Source organism: Drosophila biarmipes, chromosome 2R (assembly GCF_025231255.1).
Source record: "Drosophila biarmipes strain raj3 chromosome 2R, RU_DBia_V1.1, whole genome shotgun sequence".
Classification (NCBI taxonomy): Eukaryota; Metazoa; Arthropoda; class Insecta; order Diptera; family Drosophilidae; genus Drosophila; species Drosophila biarmipes.
Genome location: NC_066615.1, coordinates 6,707,199 through 6,735,028, shown reverse-complemented (window position 1 = coordinate 6,735,028; position 27,830 = coordinate 6,707,199). Strand labels below are relative to the sequence as shown.

Sequence of the window (27,830 nt, the reverse complement as noted above, 5' to 3'; positions counted from 1 at the left end):
GCAATTAACTTGAGTAGTGCATAATTCAGGCGACCGACCTCCTAAGATGTTTTTGCACTCGCGGCATCTCGGAGTCAGTTGCCATTTCCATTGCGATTCTTGCCACCCCGCCCCCTCGGTTTTTCCTGCGATTGCAGGCATTTTGCTAATTCAATTTCCCGGCCATCAGCGACGTTTGCCATTCGCATTCGCATTCGCGTTCGCGGTTCGCGTTCATTGTGTTTGGGACAAGTTGCCTTGTCTTTTGTTACAGTTACAATTTCCCAACGTCAACAGTTAACAGCCGTTTTCCATACATATTGCGCAACTGCGGCAATGGCAACAAAGTGGCCGCAGGCCCTGCGAGAGCCCGCTTTCCCGACTTTTCCGACTCTTCCGACCACTAAAATTGTCGCTGGCTGCGCTAAAATTAAATGCTTAGTTGGACGACAACCGCCGATGACAGTTGCACAATGTCCCCGTCAGTCTTTTGTTTCCACATGCATGTAATCTGTCCCAGTGCGAGTGCGCCACTCCTCTGGGGGCTGAGTGGCTGGAGATGCGGCGCCGCCAATTTACGTTGCATGCAACTTTGAGCCCTGGCAACGGCAGCAGGGCAAAGGCTGCGGCAACAGCAAAGCAAGAGCCCAAGGTCCAAGGAACACGAGACTCCTGACTTGTGATATTCGAACTCTGGCCCCTCGTTAAAGATTTCCTCCCCAGTGCACCCCAATGGGCGGAAATGGTTCCACGAGGCAGAAACAAATCCACGCACTCGCTGGTGACGTTTTATCCACTCATCACTCATACGCAGTGTTGTCTGAGCTTTAAGATTTCTATCAATTAATTTGTTATAACAGATTTTTTAAAAGAAGTTTATGCCATTGTAATATGAACTATGGTTTTTTAAAGACTGAGATTAATATACAACAAATCAAATTACCAAAATTTTTGGGTAACTTTAATTTACTTAAATTTTCTTTGATAAGAAACATATCGACCATTAAAAATCTTTTGAAACTCAAGAATCTCTGTGTCTAATTAAACCACCTTATCCATTGTATTTTTACTACAGATATAAAATTATATTAAAACCTCAAAGCCAAACAAAATAAACTGCTTGTTTCCCTTGCAGACTTATTTAAATTGCGTTGAATAATACATTTATACCGCTTTTAAATTTACCACAACCACAATCAATTAATTACTAGGCCCAGGCAGCAATAATTTATGTAGTGATATGGAATTTTATGAATACCTAAATTTCCTTTGCAGCCACTATTCAATCTGTCAACTGCTGTCTGCCCTCTTGGATGCCTTTCCGCTTATCCGACCGAACGATGGATTCGCCACTTATTGTCCTGCTCGCTTCGCAATCAACATTTCGAGGAGGCATCACAGTAAGCTACACTCAATTACGCACAATGACGATGACGAGATGACGAGATGCCAGCGATGATGGCCAAATTGCTGGCAATATTTTCCCAGCCGGCGACAAGTATGGGACTGGCTGGCTAGGGCGACGGCAGTTAAACAATCGGAAAATGTCAGGCCCCGAAAATGGCCAATGGCTTGTCAGATTCAGATTTGGATAGAGTGGGGAGGGAAAAGGGGGAGTGAGCGTGTGAAAAGCGGCTGCAAGTGCCAAAACTCGCCAATTATCGGTGTCCGGGGGACGGATGGCAAAGTGCAGTGGCAGCAGCATCGCACAGCACAAAAGCCACTCGAACAGAGCCGACAGAAGCCAGAAAATAATAAAGCAAAATTATTATCTGCCCAGAAATGTTTCAATAACAGTCAGGGCCCCACAAAGACACTGTGACAGGGAGCTCCGACAACAATGGCAGCCCCGAGATGGCCAAGATAGCTGGGACTGGAATCGGGCTAGGGGTAAATGTTTGGCTTCCTCAATTTGCGGCAGTCTGTTGCCAATATTTCGCAATAAAGCACCCCTCCCCTCGCACGGCTCTGGGCCCGAAAAAAAAGGTACACGGGATGATGTGTTGATGGCAGATACGATTGAAGGCGGCGCAGCAGCAGCCCAACAATTGAAAAACACTCAGCAACTGAAATCGAGCTCAAGTAAGTAACTTTCCGTCACAATACCGCCTGCAGCAGATGCTGCCCATCTTCACCTAGTTTTTCTCCTCGGCAGCCAGCTTTTTTCGCTGATAACTTTCAAATGCAATGCCGCAGGCTGTTATGGCATGGCAATAATGCAAAACACAACTGCGGGCTGCTGGGCGAGACGGCAAATTCTGACGTTCAATTTCTCATAAAAGTTTTCCCATGGCAGCTGAAGCAACACCAAGGAAGAACAGGAGCAGCAGGAGCAGCGGGCTGGGGGAGAAGAAGAAATATATGACATACAATTCAAACTTGGGAATTGCAATGCATGTTGCTGAATTTCTGATAAAAAGCTCGAATTGTGGGCGGAATTGATTATGCCATCAGCTGGGAGATGCTCTAGCTCTTCAAGGGGCTGAATTCCAAGTTCCGATTCTGAAGCACACAGTGTGCACAGGAAAAATCTCTGAGCTCGAAGAAGCGGTACAAAGTAAATGGAAATTACTTAAAAATTTGTTTGCAAAAGAAAAAAATTATTAATATTTTTACAACGAATAATTTATAAAATAATTCATTTTATTCTTTTTTTTTCTTTCCATTTAACTAATTATAAAACTCATATTTTAATATCGAAAAATGTATTTTTTCATTGTGATAACAAGCAATCTATATCAACATTTTGAGAAATATTTCTTTATGCAATATAGTATATTTTGATTTTTCAATATTAAATGTAAGGAAATTGGATTTATCTAACTCATATCATTTTAAAATATTAAATCTTGACTGAAACTGTATATTTATTATTGGTATTTAAAAAAATTAAAGTATGACTGATTTAGAAATGGCTTGAAGTTTTGATTTAAATTTTATGCTGACCTAATAAAGGGGTATAGTTAGTTCTTGAAAATGAATACTCCCTTATCTTCAAATTCTTCCTTACTTTACTTTTTTATAATATTTTTCCTCTCTGTAAGCCTATCCGCAAAGAGTAGTCAGAAGAGCACTTGCATTTAAATGAAAAACACTTCCTACCACGCCGGAAACAGCAGTAAGCGAGCGGCAGTGGCGGACCAAGCTGCTGCAGTCACGCTCCCATTTACAGTTGTTCCAGCCAACCGCCCGAGGCAACTCGAAACTTCCGGCCGGGATGTTGGCCATTTTGTTTTTACAGGCGGGCGCTCTGTCGTCGAATGGATTTGCGGCCCAGTCGAGTTGAGGCGCCTCCTTGGGGACCGACGGCTTTCACGCATTTCACTCGGCGCCCAGGAGACTAACCCACTTTTGGGAAATCTGCCGGCTTAGAGGTGTGAACGATTGCCGGGAATCAGGGATTCGGGTCCCCAGGCTCGTGACAAAGGCCCATAAATATGTTAATCATTATGAATTGCAATTGAAATTGCACTGGGACAAGTCCCGAGAATCATTTCTCTGGCTTAGCATACTTTTTTGGGCTTCTGGGCGGTTATGGCATGCTAATTAACAAAACGGCTTTGTGGAACTTTTCGGTTAATGCATCCTACGGACTTGGCTTCCTCAATGCGCTTTAACTTTAAGGGAAAACAAAAAATTGTAATTTTAATTAACCTCACTGCCAACTGCCATATGGCGGGTCAACCGCAGGGTAAAATTATGCAAAAGAGAAGAACAGACAAAAATTTAAATAAATGAAACGCAGCGGGGGTGGAGGCAACGAGCACATCAGATTAAAAAGTAAACTTTTTAATAAAAATCACTTTAGCATTTCATTTGCTTTGCTGAAAATGAAGAACCCGAAAAAACTTTGTGGTAAAATTAAAAATACTTATTTATGCAGCGGGAAGAACAACAAAAGTGCCAGCATAAAATATAAATAAAATAATGAAAAGAAAGGAAACGCGAAGAAAAGGGAAAATGTTGTTTCACAGCAAATAATGAAAAGCGCTCATTGTGGTTAAAAAATAAAATGGGGAAAAGGCCAAAGAGCTGCGAATGCAGTCGCGAAAGATAACACATAGAAATTTATTTGTATAATACAAGGGGCAGAGCGCAAAACAAAGGCAGCAACAAATTTGCATATTAGCGGCGGTTCGGGGGAACCCTTAGCGGAAATTGTTCGAGGAAAATAAAAACTTTACCCAGCCTAAACAAAGGCCAACAGCAGAAGTTGCCTTGAAGATTTTGGCCAGCAAAGATTGCTTCCGCCACTTTCTTGCCCTATACACAGTATTTTATTACTCCTGTTGTGCCTGGTAAAGCACCACTAAAAGTGAGTCGGAATCCGAGTCCAGCCCGAGCGAGTGAAAGCAACGGATTCACTGCAAATTAAACACGAAATTGAATTCTGCTCATCATAATTTCCCCAAGGACGCTTATTAGGCGGCCAAAGAAAGCCGGATGCGGCCCCAAGCCCCCAAAGAATTCACTGCCAGCTCGTTCTTTCGCCTTTGAATGCCGGAATTCTTACTCGGCGTTGTCATAAGTGCAACTGAGACCGGGGCTGCTGTTATTTTCTGATTAGGCCGGGGAAGTCAGGGAGGTGAAGGACAGGAGCTGTACACACACATAACCCAAAGGGAAATTGACAAAGGGAAAACAACGGACGGGCAAGTGATCAGCTATGCATAAACTCATCTGGCAGGTGGAAATGATGGGGCGAGCTCGGGGATTCGTTATAACAGGGAAGCACGAACTGATAAGTAAATGTCAATTCCGCTTAGTGGTGCTTGCAAATCATTAATCATTAACTTACAAGTAAAACATCAATATCGAAATAATTCACTTGCATTTTAAAATACTTATTTAACGTTCACTTTGGGCTAATAAATTTATTATGAGCTCAGTGCAGGATCGAACTGTACAGCTCTATGGCTGCAAATTAACTCGGCAAAGAACAAACCATCTAATAGCAAAAGGCAACAAATGGTCCAATCATGGGGAAATATTTGCCAACACGAAACATATTTAGCTCGGCTCTTAACCACATATATTTAGCCCGGAGCATGCCAAAAACCACGAGCAAACATGCAACCAACCGAGAAGAAATGTGGGGGGCTAGGGCAAACAGAAATAAAATAGAGTGAACCGAATCTAAAATAAAATAAAAAACAGAGCACAACAAACTCTTCGAATGAATCCATTACACTTTGAACTCCCCCTTGCGGGCGCACTCTTTCAAATCAATTGAATTTCGACTTTTTAGCTGAAGGCAAACTTAACTTTAGCCCAACAAAAAGGTGGCAGGAGTACACAATGCCAAATGCCGTGGCCATGGCCAATTATCAAACAAATAGCTTGGATAAGAAAATTTGCTTGCAAAGTTTTCCGAGTCCTGGACAAAATTGAGGGGTGCAGGGTCAAAGGCCACCGCTTACTATCGAAAATCAACGAAATAACTCCCTGGAATACAACAAAGAGGAGCCAGCAGCAGTGGCCAAAAGTTTTGCCAACTCCCCACAGTATTTGATATAAAGAAACTTCGCATAGGGGTTGGGACGCCCTTCGTGTATAAGCACTTACAGAGATAGGAATTTCGGATGGAGATGGAGGTCGGAGATGGGCGATGGGGCAAACCCCAAGCCTCTAATTGAAACCTAGGAAACGACGACGGAACTTAAACTTTTGCGTAAAATGCAATTAAAAGCAGCAGCCAAGCATCAGTTAGAGACGGATTTTTACTTAATCTTCTGCATCAGTTTGCTGTCCCCAAAGCCCAGAGCCCGAGACCAGAGCCGAAGTTCTCCGGCAATTGTTGTTTGCCAAGGAAACTTTGAGCCCGGCCTAATGCAAAGGCAGGCCAATTCGAAATGTTATTTACGCACAACAAATTAGAACATCCCCGGGAAGGCAGGCTGGCGGCTGGCAGGCGGAGGCTGTAGATTTTCTCTGGCAAAAATTATAAACGAGCCGGCATATCCGCAGGGCAGGTTACATAAGTTTTGATAACCAGCAGCAGGAGGATGCTGCTGAGGTTTTTAGTTTATAGTTTGCGGCTTTCAGATAATGCAAAAGTTGTAACTAGGTGCGGCCCCGAGGCGTCGAGTTTCCTTTGGCTGCAAAAGTTTCACTTCCAAACGATCGATAGGCAACAAAGTAAGTGTGCGTCCAAATTAAGCCAACGACTGCTATTCAGGCTGAAGCGCCTTAATTAAGGGATTAGTTTCGCCTCTTCGGAATCCTTTCCCCTTGATTTGCGGCCAGGCCACATTTATCATTTTATTGCCAAAAAGGAAAGGAAAGGCGAGAAAGGAGGGCAACTCTCCGACCCAGTTCTGGTGGCTTTCGTTGGGAATTTTCACACTCCGATACTCGCAATTGAAATAGGAATGCTGGCAACAGCTAGGAACACTCGAAATGCTATAAAAAATCAATTAATTTTGCACTTCGCACGCACACGAGCGCAGGGGAACACAGAGACTGCTGGAGGCCAAATCGATTTGGGTGAAAAGTGTGGAGTGGAGTGGAGGGCAAGTGTTGATGGTCTTGGCAGGCCACAAAGTCGACGTCGAAATGAAGACACATGTTCGTACAATAATATTGAACAACCACCGCCGCCCACTTTGTACAGCTCTCACTTCCTTTTGCAGTTCTGTGTGACGCAGTTTTCTCATCTTTTTCCCTAGGAAGCTGACTTTTGCTTGGAGAACCGCCACCGGGTCACGTTTAAGGGCCCAAACAAGTCCAACATTCGATTATTTGTTGACTCAAAAGTGCGCCTCCTCGCGCCCATTTGTCCTAATAGAATTCTCGAGCCGGGAAAAGTGGGTCGAGTGTTTGTCGCTCTCACAGCGAGTTAATTAGGATTACACTCTGCTCACCTTGGCTCATAACTTGGCATTTAATTGCGCATATGTCGGCTAGAACACTGCAGTGATTGCATCTTAGAGCCTGCAATTAGAAGAACTTTTCCCAGCCAGGTGTGAATCGGCGTGTGCGAGTGAGTGTGTGGGCGCCTCCTTTAATTGGAGCCTCGCCGAGTGAGGAAACTAAACTCCTGGGGCTGCTACAGTGCCCAACTTAGGAGGCAATATGAATAACGTAAAACAATAAATAATTCAAATAGTTCAACGCAACCAAACAAACAACAAACACACGCACCAACACTGTTTGGATTTGGTTCTTTTTTCGCTTTGGGAGTCGGAATGAAAATTAATGAGAAGGTGGCTGGGTGGCTGGGTGGCTGGTGGGTTGGTATCGGTATTTCGGGGGAGGTGTCTGAGAGGTCGGGGGATACAACATTTGTCAGCTAAACAGAAACTACAAATGAATAGGCGCCTTCTACTCACTGTAGGGCTGAGGTCGTGTACCGTATAGAGGCTCCTGCAGTAATGGCGAGCGGCCATTTCCAATCTCCTTAACTGAAATGAGATAAGAGCAAATGGCAAACAGTTTGCGCGTGATAAATGTATCCACAAATTTGTTGAATTTCTGTTTGGTTTGGTTTTGGTTGGTTGTTTGGTTGCTTGTTCTTGTTGTAGTTGTTGTTGTTGATGTTGTTGATTGGTTGGTTGTTTGGCATTTGTTGTGGTGTGTGTATCTGTGGCGTTGCTTCTTCATTTCCTCTTTCATTTCTGCCTTTTCTTGGGACACCACTAAAGGCTAACTAGAAAAAACCACCCATGTGTGTGTGTGTGTTTGATATCCGGTTAACCTCCAAGAAATGCGAAAGAAAAAAGTGGCAAAAAGTTTTCCCATACCGGGAATCGAACCCGGGCCTTCTGGGTGAAAGCCAGATATCCTAGCCACTAGACCATATGGGAGCCACAAGTGACGAGGCCCCAGTTCCGTAGTTTCTTTCACTTAGCCTTAAACATCGCAGCAGAAAACACCCAGAAGAGTCATCAAGTTGTTCATAAATAAAATTCACGATTTTATTTGGGCTGTGTACAGCTGCTGCCGCGTTATTCATCGCCTCGCATGCCAATGAATCAGTATTTATATAATATAGTGGAAAAAACATTCCGAAGGAGAGCCAAGTTGGGGTAGGTCAAACGAGCTATCATCCCACAAATAAAACAAAGAAATAAAATTCAGAGCTCACGCCAGCCAGCCAGCTTATATAATACATTTAAGTGGATTAATTTATGACAGCCACACACCAGTTTAGCGAAGCGCACTGGACACCGATGAGCCATACGTCACGGGCCGAGATAAAGGCGACAGCCCCATAAATCAAGCGCTTCCTGAGCAAGATTATCGGGAATTAGGGACTTAGTTATTAAGTGCAGAGTGGAGAACGTCATCTAGCAATCTAGAAAATCCATCACAACAGCAGCCCGACCTGCATTATATCTTGCATCGCGAGTTTTCGCCAGCTCGGTGGGTTGTTCACACGCTCCGACAGTTTTGGTTTCAGGGCCAACTTCTAGTGCCCGGCCTGACCAAAATTAACAGCAATCGCTCAATGGCGACCCCAATAGCTGCATACACCACCTCTAATGGCCAATGGCCCAGCAACGAGTTGTTCAGAACCTGTTTAACTTATTTATTTGTTTTGGCTTCACCCCACTAGTACGCCAAAATGTTTTGGCCAGCGCAATGCAATTAATTTTTATGTACAGCGTTTGCGTTTGTTTTATTGACTTTTTATGGTTAAATGGACTAATGATTTACATCGATTGCCAGGGGAGAGAAGTTCGTTTCAACGGCCTTGGGATATCGAATCAAGTGGATGCTGGACTGTTCGAGACTAGTTGATTTTAATGCCCATCTAGCACTAAAGTATTTCGATAATTAATGGTGAGTTTTTCGATCTTTAGTGAAATATATTTTATTCGAGGCATCACGTCTTAAGAACTAGATGTAGGCACAGCGGACGCAGACTTGTGCGATTTTTATTGTGAGAAAGTATCTTGGGTCGTGCTGGGGCTGGGCATTTTACAATTGCTTTGGGGCTGCATCTGGCTTTGCACTTAAAGCTATGAAATGGTTTGTAGTTAGACATAGGGTTAGATTAGAGTGCTTCAACTGACTCACCTCCGGCACAGTCGCTGTGTAGTCGACGCCTCTCATCTCCATGTAAACCACCTCTGAGACGCGCCGGGCACAAAAAAAAGCGGGTTCGGTGCCCGGCGGGGGAACTACATACATGAGATACGATAGTACCGATACCGAAAGCGATAGCGATACCGACCGACTACTACCACCAGCGCACATACAACTCTCTCTACAGGCCCCAAAATCAGTGGCGATAATGCGAGTACGGTATAGACTACGGCTGACATAACTTGAACAGATCCCAATGGCAAATGTTTACCCAGTAGGCTTTTGCTTATTTTTTATAATTATGCTCCGTCAGTAACATTGTAAATTAAACAAACTTCAGGTTCGAATTGAAAGCTGTGGTTCATGGCATGATAAACAGAACAAAAAGTATATGTATATATTATACACGAGGTGTCCAGCCAGCAGTTCTATCTGCTTCGATTCGGGAGCGCTCTCCCGGGTTTCGGTCGCGATTCGTCGGATTGTCAACACATCAGGCACAGCAACAACCACAGTTGGCAACACACTCGCTCAAATGCATTCCGATACGTGTATTGTATCTTCAGTTTTATGCAATAAAATTCAAAAACTTTTGCAGCTCGGGCCGTCTGATCAAGTGCGGCACCCAAACAACATTTCAAGGATCTGTTCAAATACGACTTTGCCTTGTAACGACAACTAATTGCTGGGGCTGTAATGGCAGTTGTACTAGCAGCATAGCAGTAGTACTAGCGCCGGTAGTATCTGTGATGGCGGTATCTGAGCTCGGGAGCTTCTGGGCTCCATTCTCGTTGCGGCGCCGTTGCGGTGCTCCATTTCCACATCCGTTTCTCGCCGCGGCTTGCGTGGTAGCCGCCTTTCCGCCGAATCTTCCCACTTTGCCGCTCGCTCCTCGGCTGCATCTTCAAGTGCAACAACAACAGTGCGTTGCATCTCTCCTGCACACAGACAAACACAAGCGAGATAGAGATAGATAGTAGATAGTGTTGGTTGTGATTTTTTTGGATTTTGATAGTGAGAGAGAGACAGTGAGAATTCTTGCAAATTTTTAGTTTGTTTCTGCGAGTTTCGTTTTTGTTGTGATGCTTGGTCCTGCCCAAAGAGTTATTTTAAATACATATATCTATACTTTTTTTTTGCATTTTCGTGGTTTTTGAATTTCAGTTTTATTTTTATTTGATATTATTGGCTGTATAGATTGCATAAAATTGAATGATATTTCAAAGGAATTTGAACTTTTTCTTGAATTTGGTGCATTTTTGCTTAGACTTTAGATATTTTTATTGGTTGCATTCTGTTGTTGTTGTAGCTGTTGTTGTTGTAGTTATATAGTTATAAGTAGTAGTAGGTTGTTTTCTGTAGATGTTCTGGTTGGAGTACTTGTTTACTTGGGGTAAAATATATAAATATATATCTATATCTATGCAGAATCGTTTTCTGATCTGGCACTTATTTACGCACACAGAGACGCACACATACACAACAAAAATGGGTTAGTAAGGTAGCAAAGAGTTTATGGTTATCGACAATCAGTATCTCCGATTCTCGTTTTGCTTTTTATCGTCATTCGATAGATTCTGGTAGTACCGTCTGGTTAGTTGGGGATTGCTAGTTAGATACGTTTTGGATAGCTTTGGCAGGCAAGGCAGGCAGGTGGGTGGCTGGTGGGCGGGAAGTAGTAGATGGTAATATAAAGTAGTACTTGGGGCCGACGCAGTGGATGCTAGGTATGCTACTCATACGGTTCTAAGCGTTATCCGTGTGGCTGTAGTGGCGTTTTTTATTGTTTATCAAAACCGAAAACTGTTGTAAAATACAGAAACAAATCATTAGAAATGGATGAACAAAATGACAAACGAAATCAATAGGTAATATTAGTTAGTGGTGAGTTAGTTGATGCTTTTCTCCGCCCAAGGTTTCCATTTATTCTGCTCGATTTCTTTGATTCTTCGGTGGGGAGTGCAAGAGAGAAGCTTTGTTGTTTTTGATTAATGTTTGCGTTTTGTTGATTTAGTTTTTGCTTATCGATGCTTGTTGTCTCATATTGTTTTGTTTCATTCTGCACTTTTGATTCAGCTTACTTCGTTTACTTTTTATAGAATACTTTGGATCAAAAATCTTAATAGACCTTTTCTTTGTTGTTTGATGTGGCTGTTGTTGTTCTTGTGTTGTGGTGATTTGTTGTTTATAATACACAATGTTTTCTGTGGTTTGTTGTTTTTTTCAGGGTGGGTTTCGCTGACATATTTTACAAGTGTGGCTCATATTTGATTTTAGTAGTTTTAGCAATAGTCGTTTCTTGTTGGGTTAATTGTCTTTGGCTGTTGTTGTTGTTTTATTTTTGGGTTTAGTAAGTCGCATTTTATGTGTTGTTGGTTCTGTAGTTGTTGTGTTGCTTGCTTATTGCTGGTGTGGTTGTTGCTGCTGGTATCTTGATAAATGGTTGCGATTGGTGTCGACGGGATAGAATTGATCTGATTTGAACTGAGAAATCAACGCAGCTGGTTTCGTTGTCACTTTTTTATTCACTGGCACATTACATATATTTTGGAAAGGAAAGGCTAAAGAGCTCTGAAGAGCCTATTATAAGAGATTTTTCAAAGTTCCCCTTGGGTTGTCAAAGATATGTTGTTCAGTAGTGATATTGGAATGTTACGCTAAGCTAGGCTTAAGCTAGGAGATATTTTATAGTATCTAGACCCTCAGCGAGTCGTGTGTATTCGTATGCTAGTAATAGAGTAGGTGATATACTTATGGATGATACCGTGCTGTGATAGTGTCTTAGTTTAGTGTGGGACGAGAACTCAAAAGATCAGGCTAAAAGTCCGACTGCAGTCAAGCGTTTGCACCAAAATATGTTCTTATAATTATAATTAGCCACAACTCGAAATTGAGACTCAATCACGATGAATAGAGGAATACACCCCAAAGAGCATTCATCCCAATGGACAATGGACACTGTAAATGTGGGGCTTAGCCAAAAAGTTGGTCGTTGCCATTATGTGGGCAGCAATAAAAGCCATTTTAATTGGTTCTAAATGAGTGAGGTCCACGAAATTGCAGACAAGACATAATACCGCACATAAATGTGGGGGGACTTGTGGGTGACTGAAGGGTTCCCCTGCAAATAGAAGCCCATATCAGATGGGGGCACAAGGCCAAATTATTCACACTGATTACATGAATTCTTCGCTCCGTTTGGCATAAAATAATCCATGCTGGAAAGTAAACCGTTATAATTACGACGTATTAGATGGCCGAAGCGAATGACAAGCAGCTACCAACTCGCCCAAACACCCACTGGATCTCACATCTGTATCTATGTATCTGTGTATCTACACTGTGTGCCATGTAACAAGCACATTCGCAGGCAGCATATGGAGTGTGGAGGGCACTAAAAACAAATTGGGGGTCCAAAATAGCACGGGGCTCTAGATAAAACGAAAATAATCAGCAGGCAGTCAGGCCGAAGGACTCGCACACACACTCACTCGCAGAAACTCTAGTGTCATAAAAATAAATAACCCAAAGACAGAACAATCCGGGGGATGGCCATGTTGATTTAGGATAGAGTAAGCAACAAAACCGAGCGAGAGCTCTTCGATAGCAATTTAAATAAATAAGGACGAGCCTCCGAATATCTAGCCATAATTGAAATCACTGGGAAACCGAGTTGCCAACGTGATTTGCATGCGTGTTAGTGCGAGTGTGTATAAATAATTTATGCGCATTTAATTCGATTGTTGTGGCAGAATCACAAGAATCACAGGAGGAAGGAAGTTGTGGTGGGGGAGGAGCAGGAGAGTGGGAGGAGGTGCTGTCACCTGCCTGGCTGGGGACTCCAACGACATAATTTAATCATAAACATAAAATAGTTTTGTCATGTTTTATTATTCAACTGCCAGGAGAGAGAGGTCCTTTTTAATGGCCTCCAGTGCGACTCCTCATCAGCCGCTGGTGTGTGTCCCTTGTTGTGGTTTTCTTTTTATGACATTTGGCCTTTCCCTTCCCCTTTGCTGTGTCTGTGGTTTTTTTTTTTATTTATGTCCCGCCTTTTATTGAAATTTTTTGTAGCTACTGTGGCTACCAAGGTAGCAGAGAGTTCCCCGACTTATCCCTGTTCCACTTTCTATGATTGTTATTTCGCTGCTGTTTCCGTGCATTCGGAAATAAAATAAATAATGACTGCCATTACGGTGCACGTTTTGTGGTGGAAAAGCAGGCTCTGCGGGGGAAAAAGTTTTTCATGGGCTGCCTACAGACATTTCTGTGGTTAATTAGGGCCAGGTTCTTTGTGGTTATCTGAATACGCAATCAAGACCCGAAACTGGATTCTATTAACGGCTGGGGGCTGAGCTTTGGGGGTAGACTATTATTTTGTGGAGTACTAACGCCCCATAAGAGCTGCAATTTTCTGCACCGTTTCCAACTGGCAGTCGACGAGAAAAGTGTCTCTAATCAATTCCATCAGGCAGCTATTTCTTAGCCACAAAACCAAATTAACTCGGAGACAAACTGTCCGTAAAAACGCAACTGTCACTTGACATCAGGCTGAGGAAAAATCGCTCGAAAATGCACGTAGGTTTGTCACTGCGACTGCGGTGAGGTGTAGAAAAAAGAAAAATCGAACGTCCTTGAGCCAAAAGTGCGCTACACCAGCTAGCAAGCAAAAACATTTGTGGCCAAATAGGGAACAAGGAGGAGGACATCGCGTGACAACACGAAGGCAGGATGAGCACGAGAGTTCGGAAGCGGCATCCATCTGGTCTCCTGGAGTCGCAAGGATAACCGCCGCCGGATGACAGCGAAATGAGTGGAAAATTAACAAAACGAGCAGTGGGAGAGTGCAGGGGAATGGAAAATTTAGCCTGCAAAATATGCACAACCGTGGCGGTTGTCAAATGCAAATGCAAATACAAATTTTCGGTGTGTACTTGATGAAGTTTTGAGCTGCAGCGGGAGCTTTTCGGCTACCAACTCGTCGGCTGCAGGGGGTGATTTGCGAACGGGTGGGTGAGCACTCAAGTCGACTTGTTAAAAACTTCTTTGCTACTTTAGAGGACCGCCAGGACGGCCAGGACAGCCAGGACACTCTGCAAGCCAGCAAGCCAGCTACCTAGTCATTTCGAATGCTTTTTTGGAGACTCTTGTTTACCCAAGGCGGTGCCCTCGTTCTCGTTCACGTGCTGGCATTTTGTATCGATTGCCTTGGAAGACTTCTTTCGTCCGGAAGAAGGAAAAGGTGGGGGAAAGCCACGGACACACGAAACGGGAATAAATGCAAGGGGTGACCCCCTCCTTGAGCGCAAAATCTTATGCAAATATTATGTTTGCATTTTCCACTTTATATTTAACTTGCCTCACTTCACTTTTTGTCTTCCTTGGCTTCGCTTCGACCTTTTTCCTTGCCGCTTGTTATTGTTGTTAAGACAATGAAGAAGAGTCGGTTCGAAATTGACGCGGCAACTAAATTGTGGACGTGGATTGTCACTTGCTACGATTCTAATGAATTCTATTGATTTTACTTGGCAGCAGGTCGCCAAGGAGTGTGCCTTCATGTCAGGGGTTCTTTATTCCTGGCAAGTGGGTGAAAACTATCGGTCAGTGGGTGACACAAGTGGTCATTTAAATATTGCATATCTAACCAGGCGATTAGTGGGTGAATGTTAATGTGGCTTTATTTTTAGCTCAAGTAAAGGGGCTCCGCGAAGGTCGAAGAAATGTCATAAAAGCCAATTTATAACTTTACGTAATTTAAAATTCGTATGTAAAATACAAAGTAGCTTATTAAATATTTTTAAATTATTTTTGAAATGAATGGAATAAGATACGATAATTTTACTTTTGTTCGATGAACATTTATAATTAAATGAGCTTTTAGATTGAGCACTCTGATTGTTCTCTATCGATGACCTAAGCATAATGATTTGAATTTGTACCAGCAGTATAATATTTCTGCTCTTTGATTTGCATAAGCAATCAATTTGCACAAGCTATATTGTCTTTCTGCTGTTTGATTATAAATCCATAAAGATATAAAATATAGCCTGTAATTATACGGTGATTTTGAATTAATTATATTTTGGAAGGCATCGAAAATGCAATACTTGCATGCATGGTGCATGTTCTACCAGTGGCGCTTCAACTGCAATCCCATCACAAGCATCGCCATCCTTCATCCCCATCAGAGATGGAGGAGATGAAAGAGGCATTCGACTGGCATCGTCGGCACATAGTGGCATGTTCATTATATCGGACACAAAGATAGTGCCGGGCCTAATTTGCAAGCTGCCTCACTGCCTCCCACACCCCCATAATGTGCCGACAACACATCACCGCCCACTAGTTTCTCTGGAGGAACTCTTGGGGGCGGGCGCCAAGTTCATTCAGTTTTCCCATTCATTGATGGCGGGCGGGCATCCCGACAACTGTGTGCCACAAACAAACATAGGGAATGCGGCGGCGGCGGCTGGGATGTGGCAGACTTTTGGCCTCCAAATGGAAATGGCAATACAACAGGGCGGATGAAAGCTGTGGAGGATCGGCCAAAGTTTGTGTCTGTGTTCAGGGCAGCAGGAAAAACGAATACATTGGCCCAACCGGCTGTCTGAGTTATTGTGGCTGTATGCCACTACCGCATCTGGTTGACCCCCTCGCCGGGCCTCTGATGTTGCAACTTCTGCTGCTGTGGCAGCTTTGACACTTGGCAGCGTTAATAGTGCGTTGGTCTGGACAGGATCCGCTGGTGGCTCAGTTTGTCGGCCTTTTGATGTCTCCTCGTCTGTCGACCTCTTCTTTTTCTCCAGCAACAAATTGGCCAGGCCGCACAGCCAACACAGACAACTCAGACGACAACGACAACAACCGACAAAATGTCGACACTGTCGCCTGGTTGTCTGGCAGCCGGCAAAGCATTTAATTTCATTTTTATTCAAAGTGAAATACACAAATTAAAAATGGCATTTAATGCGCAACTTTGTCGCCCGTCATAAGCAGTGGGACATGTGAAATGCGCAAAATTGTGCAGTGGGGCTTTGGGAGGGGACACTGTGGACCATGGAGTGGGCGTGGCACGAACAGGTGGCAACATATACTCTTCGGTGTGTGTGCGTGTGGGCCTTAATGTTCGTTTGAGCATCTCGAGAGTGTCGTTAAATGCTTGATTTAATGAGTTCTAGTCGTGTGAGTGGGGTGTGTGTGTGCTTTTTCAAGATCGTTATAGTTGGTTAAGGGGTGGGAGTGGGCCTTCATTTCAGGGATCAGGACTAGGATTAGGAGACCGCTATAGGAAAAGAACTAAAGATGAGGCACAGCCTAGGAAATCACGCATACGCCTCGTTTAGCCGCCTCTCACAACGCTAACTAAAGTATACATTCAGCAAAACAGTTACAAAGCCAAAGAGTTCTAAAGAGACGCATGTAGTAGGCATGCTCCAGGATTTTCAGGATTTTCCAACTTTTTGGACACAAAAAGCAATTAACTCTCCGTTTATTCGTGGAGTATCTGTGTGTGTAGGGAAGAGTGTGTTCGGTGTCAATGCGCGTATCTATGAAATGGTTTGTGTGTTTCTGGGGTGTGTGTTTTGTGGGCGTGGGTGTGCGTGTGGGTGCTCGAGTGTCGATGTATTGGTGCATCGCTTATCGACTAGTTTAGAAAAAGGTAGTAAAAAATGTGAACGCACTTGGTAGAATCTCACCTGTGCTCAGCGTGTAGTCCCAGCTGGTATCGGGCTCATTCTTGTAGACGTTCAATTTCTCCGGCTGCAATTAAACGATGGTAATTTAGCTCAATTACAGGCGATCGACTGATCGATCGGTCGATTGATCTTACCTTGGCATAATCGATTTTCAAGGTGCAGCAGCCGGCATAAATGTCGGCTCCGTTCAGATTCTCGCGCGCCCTTGTGGCCGCATCCAGATTATCGAACTCAACCATGGCCTGGACTCCGTTCTTTTTGAATATGACAATGCGCAGCACTTGGCCATGTGGATGACAGATTTTGTGCAAGACATCCTGGAATTAATTGGAATCGAATTGGCGAGAAATTAGAAAGGAATGCAATTGTTAGAGATAAATGAAAGACAGAGGATGGTAATTATTTCGCATATTATTGCACTTAACTAACTGAAATTCCAAATGTGACAAAAGATTATTTTTTTAAGATAACAACTACTAGACTTATATCCTCTCCTCACAGCTAGAAAAACAGTAATTTTCAGAGAGATTTTCTCAGTGTAAATGTTTTGTTTGAATTCAAAATGCATGACAGAGTGGTCAGATACACAAAAATAACCCTAGATTGCCAAATTGATTCGAGCAAGTTGAATGGTTAATTGAAAATAAATGAATTTCCATTCCTCTGCATACACCGTCGTTTTATGAATGACCATTGTGGGCAATTTCACTTTGTTTACTCCCAGTTTTATTCGAGTGTTTGCATTTGTTTGCCATAATTGGAATTTCGCATTCGGTTGGCCAAAACAGGCGCAGGAAGAGGAGTTTGTCCGTGTCAGCTGCGTGAGGCTCAAGAACTCATTAGCATAATTTAATAAGCACTTTCCGCTGTACTATGCCAAAGAAATTTCCCAATTAACATTCATAAATTTTCGGAAATTACGTTAATGAGTTTCGAGTGTGCTAAACAGAGCCTGCCTGCCAGCAGCAAAAGCCAGGGCGTGTCAAGTCTAGGCCAAGAAGAATGAAATAAGAATACCTCTCGGTGGTAGCAGCGTCTGGGAATTGATGGCAAATTATAATGAGCATTGGCCGTTGGCATGGAAATTTATGGAAAATTTAAGCCGCCAAATTTCGCTTCTCCCTTTTCGAGAATCCTGCAGCGACTTCTATTTATTCATTTTACACGCGAATCGTTCGCAAGTCTTTCGTTGGCAAAGGGTGGGGTCGTTTTTGGGTTGCTAAGGGGCCATAATGGGTTAAATGTTCAATTTGTTTTTGCCTCCCACTTCCCTTTTCTGGCAAAAGTAGGGTGGCGAGGGAAAAGTGGCAAAGCGGCTTTTGTCTTCGCCTATTTTCCGGGGAGCAGCAATATTTTGTTATTCATGAAATTCATCGATAAGTCCTCTGGCTCATGAAATTTTGAATCTTGTTGAAAACTTTCAACATTGATTTGCATTAGACATGAGAGAGGGACCAAGATGGGGGAATAGAGGGTAGCCATTTGATTAGACGAAATTCCATCGAATATTTTTGGTCTATGCAAATTCCCAGTGGCAAATTGTTTGGGGGAACTTTTTAAGCAAGGGGATGAATGATTTTTCGTTATACATCGTTAAGATTGTTAAGTGCTGCGAAGCCATGACCATTTTTCCTTAATGGGTTTATTAATGTCGTGCCCAGAAAAAATTCAGAATTAAAAATTGGGTCTACCCACCTCCAAATCGTTAAGGAGTGTTTTTTCAATGTACCGCTGTATTTAGAGAGGGTGTGCTTTCTTAATAAATCAAAAAGTGTGACCAGAACGAATTTATACCAGCTGGCACTTTAATATTATCTAATATACCAATAAATTATATTAGGACCCTTAATGTTTTTAAATATTCTGCATTATGGAGACTGGCTGTGCTTTCTTAATAGATCAAAAAGTGTGACCAGAGTACATTAATGGCAACTGACAAGTTAATATAAGCTTATAAAAAACATTTTGCAACTATAACTAGCACATTACATTCATAAATGGTCAGCATTTTGCAAAACGGATTCGGATCGCTGGATTGAACAAAAGAGAAAAGAAATTGCCTTAAATGATATTTGAGATTGGAGTGCTTATGTTTTACTGTGTAGGTTTTTAGTGTTCATTTCTTGGTTAACACTTCCTTACAAGTCATGTAACTGATAGTCATTGTGTGCGTTCTATTACCTAATTATTAATGCAGCTGCCAGCTTACTCTTTCTCCACTCCTCTATCAATATTTTTGTTTACTTTTTTACCCCAGTTGGCACACACTTAACACTTAGCCCCTTGCCACACTCCGCAACCCCTCTCCCCTGTCACTTGCAACCGCAAAAGTTTTCTAATTAGTTTTTGTGTGCTCAGTGCGCTTTATAGTTGTGCATTCTGGCCATGGAAATACAGGAAAACAGAAGTGCCAAGCAGAGGAAGTAGACAGAAAGTGTGAGCTGTTCCAAGAGGAAATGGAGTGGGTGCTGGGAAAACACAGAGAGAAAGGAGAGGAGTGGGAAAACTGCAGTGAAAATACGATTCTTTTTTCTCCTCCCTCATTTTCATCTGGAATGACATTTTACAATTCCTTGCCAGCAATGGTGGAGAGCTGCATTTAATGCGATTTGCCAGAGGTCCTGCGGCAGGACAAGCTTCGCAAATGGAAAAGTCAACGGAGGAGCCCAGGAAACTGGGAAACTGGGAGACTGTCGCTCGATGGCGCACAAAATGTCTGCAATTATTGTAAATAGCGCAATCATCGAGCAAGTCAAGAGCGTCGCATCCTCGAGAAAAAGCCGGAAAAAGAGTGAGGGAAAGTGTGGGAGGGTCAGGAAAAATTACTCCTGTTTATGAGATCAGCTTATTGAATAAATGAGGCGCGTGCTCCGGCACTTTCTCCCCCGTTCCCCTTTTGCCTTTCTCCATTTCCTCCGTCGCGACCTCCGACCTTTGTCTGACGGCCATTGGCCATGTAAAAGGAAAGGATATTCGACGAGCTGCCCACTCATTGTTTGCCGGTAATTTGAGTCCATTAGGTGAATGGCAATGGAGCTCCAGAGGCGGAGGGCAGTTGAATGATGGAAGCTGATTAGAGCTGCTCCCCGGGGGATCGTCAACGTTCATAGGAAGTGTCAACTCTCGAGGGCCCTCGATTGATAAATTGTACAAAGCGATGTAAGTGAGGTACGTTTGTATCTGCGAAGTGAGTGGTTTGTTCTACACTGAGAGCAATATAAATGAGGAGAAAAAGGATTTAAAAAAAAAATCAAGCGAATCGAACCTCTGCATTTCTGAATTATACATATAATCATGAAAAAAAAACATTAATTTACTTCCTTTTAAGATATCAATTTCGACAGAAACTTTAGCAGCAAAGCTGAAGAAGTTCAAGCAATACAAATATGAAGTATAAGACTTTCAATTCTATTTTGGCCTATAAATATCTGCAACTCAAATAAACAATTTGTTTTCAAAATCAACAAAGAGGAAAGAAAATCAAAAATAAATAACACCCACATTCCCAGCTAAATTGCTTTGTATTTACACCGAAAATTCTACAGCACAGTGGAATTTTATTAAGTTAAGTAAAACGAAATATATTTATATATTTTTTATGCTTGTACTTACACAGGAAAATCTGCAAGCACTTCAATAATAAATTTTTAATTTCGGCATCAATCTTTCTGATCTGCAGTCGAGCACAAAGATTTCGATAAAATGAGAAAATGCAGCAGCTTTTTGGGAACTCACTGGCTGCGAAGCTGGAAAACTAGGGGCAGGCAAATAAAAAAGTTCAACATTTCACGAGCTGTTGAAATTAAAAAACTAATCCGCAAGAAGGCGAGAAATAAAAATGCAAGCGGCGAAGGCGGCGAAATAAAAAACACAAAAAAGTAAAAAACAAATAAACCGCCTCGGAATGAAAGTATTAATAAACCAGTGGGCGAGCCTGGAATAGGGGTGCCTTGGGGTCGGTGGTCGGCGGGATATATGGCACTATATAGCGCTGGACATCGGGGTGGGTGAAGCAGGAAACAGTTATTTAAAAAATAAGAGCCGAGCTTGCGCGGCGATACATACGTAAAATTTTATGCGCACTATAACTTGTTCGACTGGCGGGCCCCCAAAAGAACAGCACGCCAAGGAAAAATGGGGGGAAAAGGACAGCCAGCAGAAGCGGGAAAAATAAATTAATATTTTATCTAGAGCAGAGATTCGCTTGCACTGAATCGGCCACGCCCCCGCCCACCGCCCACTGCCCATGCATTTTGTTTTGCCGTTTTATGGCCATCATCAAAAGCGCATTAAAATTTTACTAAGGCGTCATGCCGGAGGGGTTGATGTGAAAGCGGGAGGAGGGTCTTTTCCAGGGTGATTGTCCAGGCGTGCTAAATATTAAATCAGCGCAGTGCCAGCAACACAACAGCAACAACATAAACAGCATTGGCAGGGAAGTGCGCCGAGTACACCGGGAAAACATTTTAAGCGGCTTTCCGCAGGTCCATCAACGTCCTATTCCGTCCGTATCACTCGGACCCACAAAGGACACAATTATGCACGGGATGGGCGGCGCGGAAATCGCATTAAATATTAATAATAATGTGTGCTTAGTTGCACGATATCAAATCATTTTGTGGCCAGCTATTGTCTTTTAATTTTCCACGTTTATGGGGCTGACATTCTAGCAGATCCAGAAATAAGGGAAAACAATGAAAGCGTTGAGCTGAAATTTTACCAGGCTAAAGATTACCAAAGAAGCCGAACCCAAACAATAGCCACAGATAAAAATTAATGGATTGTTATGTTATACTAAGACTTTTGATAAAAGGTCATAAATATTTGGGTTCTGTATAAACAAAATTTTAAGAGCAAAATATGAAAATCATAATAAACTAACTTTTCCGGATGATAAACACAATCAAAAAGTTAAATATCTAAACTGTAATGTTTTCTTTGTTGCTATCTGGTTTCCATTTAATGTTAATAATAATAAAGGGATCGTCCCATTTAACTATTGAATTGTTAGACTAGACCAAATGATAAAAGGTTCAGTTCCAAACAAATGTGGCCTGAAACTGTAAATTATAGTATCGGACCCTTCGATACTGCCCAACTCTACGTAATCCCTGATTAGTCTTGCGAACTGGTTTCCGCAAGTCGATCAATTGTTATGGTTTGCTCAGAAACTGGGAGTCATTGAACCTAACGCAGAGAGAGGGAATAACAAACACAAATTGGAGTTCATTCGCCTTGCAATTCCCTGTTTTGGCGTGGTTATCCCCTTCGTCGGGGAACCGCAAGATTCAACAAGTTTTTCGCTCGCCGTTCTTTTTTCGTAGCATTTGAATTTCTTATTGACCCATTTCTTCGAGGCAAAACACAAGGCGAAAAAGAGACAGAGCCCGAGCCCAAAACAGAACCCGAACCCGTCCCAGGCTCATTTAAACCGGTTTCGAACGCTTGCAACACTTTCCGCGCTGCAGCTGCCAGGGGAAGGTCGCTCCGCGGGGAAGGCCTCTTGGCCAACAACTGCGAGATCTCCTGCCCCTTTCTGCAAGTGCCGTTAGTTGTTAGCCAAAGCTGAGGGCAAAGTAAGGCATAAGAAAGGAGAATCGCGGCCCTTGAGAGCCAAGTAAGTTCCGCAACTGGAAAGACGGGTTTTTCGAATCGTTCCTTTTTTAATGCATTTCCTTTGAAGAGAAGCCTTTGCGTATTTATTAGAGCCGAAAGTAAAGCATTGGGGGAAACAAAAGAAACTGAGTCCTGACAAACGCAAAGCAACTACCAGCTCTTATTTGCAGTGATTCGATTTTACTTATTTGTGGGTAAATATTTGGCGTCTCTTTTTTGTGCCGTGTGTCAACAAAGGTGTTATATTTTTAATAACTCGATAAATAACGACACAAATTTATGCGGAAAGTGATCCACCCGTTTGAAGCAAAGGCAAACACAAATCGCGGGGCAAACCAAATGACAGTTTATAAATATTATGCTATCATTTCGATTTTCATTTCCATTTCCATTTCACTCTCTCACTTCCATTTGCATGTGCACAACCCCCCTTGCTCTGCATCGAAACACGGGAAAATTAGCATAATACAAATTATCAAAATTGAAAAATCGCAGAGGCATAAAATATGCATACGTTCGGTTGAAAGAGCTGACGTGACTGCTGGGCGGAAAGAAAATAGAAATAGAAAGAGCAAATCGGAAAATTTTTGTGTGAAAGTGACCGAATGGAGTACAAAAACAGCCAGCTATCGTGAAAATTCGAAGCAGACAGAGCAGAGTCGAGAGCTAGAGACACTTCCGGCGGTTGAAATGTGAGCAAAATGTAAATGAGTCAAAGATGAAGATACTAAACAGAGAGGCGGTCCAGGGGCGGAGGCAAGGAAGCTGAGTGTCAGCTATAAAATATTGCCATTAACATTTAATTGAGGCCTCGGCAAAAGGGAAACTCGGAAAACTCTGCCAGCTGTGAAGTTGTTTTTAAGGGGCCAATGGCTGCTACGAATAAGTGCTATGCTAATGGGTGGTAATCGGGAGCCCAAATTGTCAAACATTTAAAGTTTTGCTGACCAGAAAAATTATTTCTCTTTGTTGGCTTCTGATTTTTAATTGTCCATGTTCAAATGGAAAAAATTAAAGAAAGCCAAAAATTTAATAAATAACAATGAAAAAAGGAAAATTGTATTTAACAAAATATGGCAAACTGTTATTTGAAACGCGAAATAGAAAATTCTAATTTAAAATGAAGCAAAGGAAGACAACATTAAGGAAATGTATATGCCAAATACATATAGTAAAGGATATTCTACCGGATAATTCTTAAATTTTCTTTCGGATCGTATAAAAAACCCACCTTTAAAGAAGAGTAATTTAGAGTTTAAGTCCTTTTTGTGTTTCAATTACGAAGATACAGCCAGCTATCTGTTTAAGGTCTAAGGGCTGGCAAACATTCGGAACTCGATTTCTCCTGACAAATTCGGTGCTTACTCTTATCGCACCTTAACGCGGTGCTTAAGTGCCCATTGCCGAGGCAGAGAAGAGGCTGCTAATTTTTTTCGAGCACCCTCGACCGCCCCATCCCCTCCCCCCTGCGGCAGCAGCTCTTCAGTTTCAGTTTTACAACCAATAAAAAGATTTTTATGACCACAAACATTAAAATGTTCAAATTGAAAATAAGCAGAAAACAAAACACGACAGACAAAGCAGCAAGAGCGGAACATGAAAGGCAGCTCCTGGGGACACGAAAAGTGGAGGAAAGCACGAGATACATTTTAAACCAAATTTATGTGGCACAAAGCAGCGCTGAAAGCTGGAGGCCGAAGGAAGCGGAAGTTGGGGATCCAGGAGATCCGAAAGGGGGCTTTCGGCAGGTTACCGGGGGCCAGCGCTCCTGTCAGTGGCAAACAAAAAGGCCAAAGACGCAGCCCGCTTAATGTGTGTGTTTGAAGTTGGCCAACAGGCTAACGCCCAACAGGCAGAGCAAGGGGAGGGGCAGCAGGGACGAAGACAATGCTGGGAAATTACCAAAGCACAAGAGCCAATTCGAGCATGAAAATGTAAACAAGACGCAAGGAGAAGCAGGAAAATACAGGCGAAAATGTGTGTCGCAATTGGTACGAGCCGTACAACGGGGCGGATGGAAAAGCGGTTCGAGGTACGACGGGGCGGATGAAAAGCGGCAGCGAGCAGCGCCGCAACAAAATCAACAGTTAGCCAATGAGCCTGAAAGTGGCAGAGAGGATGGAAAAAAGGCAGCAGGAGAACACAAGAACCCGTTGAAACACGGTTCCCTCGGACGGGGAAAACCAGCCGAAGGAGAGCGGGAAAGATGTATGTATAACGACTTGGGTGGCAGCAGGTGGCACCTGGTATCCCCTCCGTGGGCCAGGTCCACGTGGGCCCCGCCAGAAGTTGCACAAGACAATTATAAACGTAATGGCAACAACAGTTGGCCAGGGCAGAGAGGACCCAACAAAGGAGAGTGGATGAAAAAAGTATCGTTAGTGAGCAGCAGCTGAACGCATAAATTCCGTTTAACAATGTCAAGTGGGGGTGGAAAACCAGGGGAAAACCAGGGAAAAAACGAGCCAGACCCTGGGAAAACCGGTAAGACGCTGTGAACAACATCGCGTAGGTGTTGGTCGTTAGGCTAAAAAGCTAACGCAGATAATGTTCGTCCAGCCACAGTTCTCTAGTCCCCACTCCCCCAGGCATACATACTATAGTACAGCCTTCTCTGTCTCCCGGTGTATATACATAAAAATGTTGCATTAGAAGAAATGAGCGAGGTGGTGGCGGGGGTACTTGGATCTGTGTCAGGGTTGCAAAGGATTGCAGAGGAAATTAAAAAAGGGGATTGGAAAAGATGTTTTGGGCAAAGGCGGACCTCGAAGGGAAATGGGAAAAGTTAGGCAAAGCTAAGTGCTTGGAAGTAATTGAAAATACTGAGATTGCATTGCCTTATCTTTGTATGGAAGCTAAAATTGAAAACGAAGACATGGCCGAGATATAATGGTCGATAAGCAGGGGTAGGGACACAATAACGCCAGTAAGCTCGAAAAAAGGTAGAATCATTAACAAAGCGCTCAAATTGCATATAAATATATTTTTAATTTTTTTTTTTTGTTGTAAGTTCGTAGATATATTTAAAAAATTGCCAAACCAATAACAAATTGAAATATATATAAATGCACTGATTCTAATCCTTTTTTCAAGTTTGGCAGGAATCCTATATTAAATTCAAATTTAAATTGAGCTAAACATATTTTTGAAGTAATGCACATTGTAGGATCCCAAATCGATTTTGAGTGATGGCAACTCGGCAACCCTGGCTGAGGACTCCTCTTCCACCTGCACCTTATGCAATTGTGCCCCTTTCCCCAATGGATTACTGCAGAGGCAGCGAAGGAGAAATTAGCAGGCAAACACGAGTAAAAGAAATAAATAAAACGAACGACAGGCAGACACGAAGGCGGAAGGACGAAGGATGGCTGGCAGTAAAAAAGGATAAACTGCGAGTGGATTGTGGGTGGAGGGGTGGTGGTGCTGGGTTCCTGCTGGAATGGCAGCCACACAAGCGACGTGCTCCCAACACTTCTTGAGTAATTCATAGAAAGGTCGTAAAAGTCGAGTCAAAGTAATTATGCTGGGGAAAAAAAAATAAAGGAAGCACAAGGAGCCAAGTGAAGCCAGGATCCTGGATTCGGGATTCAGGATCCAGAACCCAGAACACAGAACCCGGGCCATTTGGGTTGTATGCAAGAGTTGTTAAGACAAATACACACACACACCCGACGAGAGTTGCGTTAATTGAGTGGGCCGCGCATGTGGGCGGGGCTGGGGCGGTGGGCGGTTGGCTGATGGAACGTGGACGGGGGGCGTGGTTGAGTGGGCGCGCCAAAGTGGCAGCTGCCGCCCTCCTTGCGCCTTCTGCTTTCAACGGCGGCATCAAGTGGCAAAAAGCCGCAGAAGTATGCAACAATTTTCAGCAGCCAAGAAGAGCCGAGGGCGAATTTAACCCGGGTTTTCCGCCAGCGTAAAGGTGTAATGAATGTGCCTGAGGCCCTACTTTATGTATATACGGCATTACAATTCGCCTTTAATTGCTGAAAGCCCACAAATTACAAAAAGGAAAGACGGATGGGCTAATGAAACATGCGGGTGCACGGCAAACGGATGGGAAGTCCCGGTGGATATGCAAGCGGAATTACGCGAATCCCGAGGTTCCCATTTGAATTTCAAGCAGCCCGAGGAAAATGCTCTATTTCAGTAGAAGGAATAATGTATAGAAATCACATCTTAAAGCGCATATATTAAACTCTCGAAGGCAACTAAGCATTTGCATAACCAACTTGTTTCTTAGGTGCTCCCTCATATCTAGAGTATAGTAATGTCTATTCAACTATAGTCACAAGTTCTTATAATCAAATCACTAAATCCCATTACCCATCCAGAACCCACTTCTTCCAGTTAAACTCGATTATCAGTCGTCAAGACAACATCAACAACACACATCCTCAAACACACATTATTCAATTAATCGGTACTTTGTTTTCAATCCGCCACGAGCTGAAGTACAAGCATGTTGCAAACTGATTTAGCCATCGACCCGCCGTCGAGTTGAATTGCCATTTTCAATCCAAGGGGGGCAGCAGCGGCAATAATTACAGCTCGTCTCATTAGCCACTGGGTATTAGTTGCATTTGGTGCAATTAGCAGGACCCAGGGCTGCGGCCTTCAACTGGCTAACTGGCTCAAGGATGAATAATGGACGCCAGAGCTGGGACTCGTGCATAAATGCAGCACCCTATTGACATTAATTGAATGAACCAATGTGGACAGTTAGTTATTGAAACATGTCGGGATGATATGGGGGGCAGGAGGGTTGGGGGTTTGATGGGTCCGGGGCCAGTTGGCTAAGCAAACATGTCGAACAGCGCGACTTGGACAAATGAGAAAGGCAGCCATCGATGACGAATGTGTGCATGTCAGAGCTCGACTCGCCCGAAAGAGACCTCCTCGGCGACTGAAATTGCCTTGACACTTGACATTTGACAGCTAGGAAAATTCAAAAAATTGTTGTGAAGCGTGCTTCAAGTTTGACATATTGGATTCCTGCAAACGAAAGCCGATTTCGATTCGGCAGATCACCCTATTTGCCAACTACCCCCTGAAACCATGCCTTCTCCTGCAGATCTTCCTTTGTGTGCTTATGCTAATGTGCGTAAAAAGCATGCAAATTTCCATGGCAAGGAATAAATCTGGGAAAATTAAAGGGCGGCGATTGAATTGGTTCACATGCCTCACAGCCTCCTATTTTTCCCCCACCCTCCCACTGAGATTCTACCAATGGACATCCTGCGGTGAGAGCTGCCAGGTCCACGATTCATTTCCACGCCGCATATATGAATATAAATGCTGCATCACCATCAGCGCCTTGTTTTTGTTTTTACTGCCGCGCTGCGGTCGGAAAAGCCCCACGCAGAAATTGAGTTATAATATGGCCGGCCGAAAAGTGGGAGGCAGTGGCGAAGGAGCAGGAGGACCAGGAGGAGTAGGAGGAGCTCGACTGTCATCCTGGCCGCTTTATGTGCATGTATAGCGTACATTTTGGGGCGTGTGCATCACTTA

General features: G+C 43.3%; 1 protein-coding gene and 1 non-coding gene across 18 annotated transcripts in view; both read right to left on the bottom strand.

The window, feature by feature from the left end:
* The window catches only part of LOC108026588 (heterogeneous nuclear ribonucleoprotein L), a 103,839-nt gene that overhangs the window by 31,674 nt on the left and 44,335 nt on the right, over positions 1-27,830 (bottom strand). For 4 of the 17 annotated variants that reach the window (XM_044092579.2, XM_017097541.3, XM_017097553.3 and 1 more), the window contains exons 4-5: positions 16,841-17,023; positions 16,692-16,770 (exon numbers count right to left, since the gene is read on the bottom strand). In XM_044092579.2, coding sequence (XP_043948514.1) covers positions 16,692-16,770; positions 16,841-17,023 — 262 coding nt within the window. Of the gene's footprint in view, positions 1-7,310; positions 7,383-8,778; positions 8,943-9,000; positions 9,948-16,691; positions 16,771-16,840; positions 17,024-27,830 lie in introns of those variants that run through there. The other 13 variants (XM_044092578.2, XM_017097547.3, XM_017097550.3 and 10 more) reach the window with 6 other exon arrangements.
* On the bottom strand, positions 7,713-7,784 carry Trnae-uuc (transfer RNA glutamic acid (anticodon UUC)). The gene has a single exon. It is a non-coding gene; the product is annotated as a tRNA-Glu (tRNA).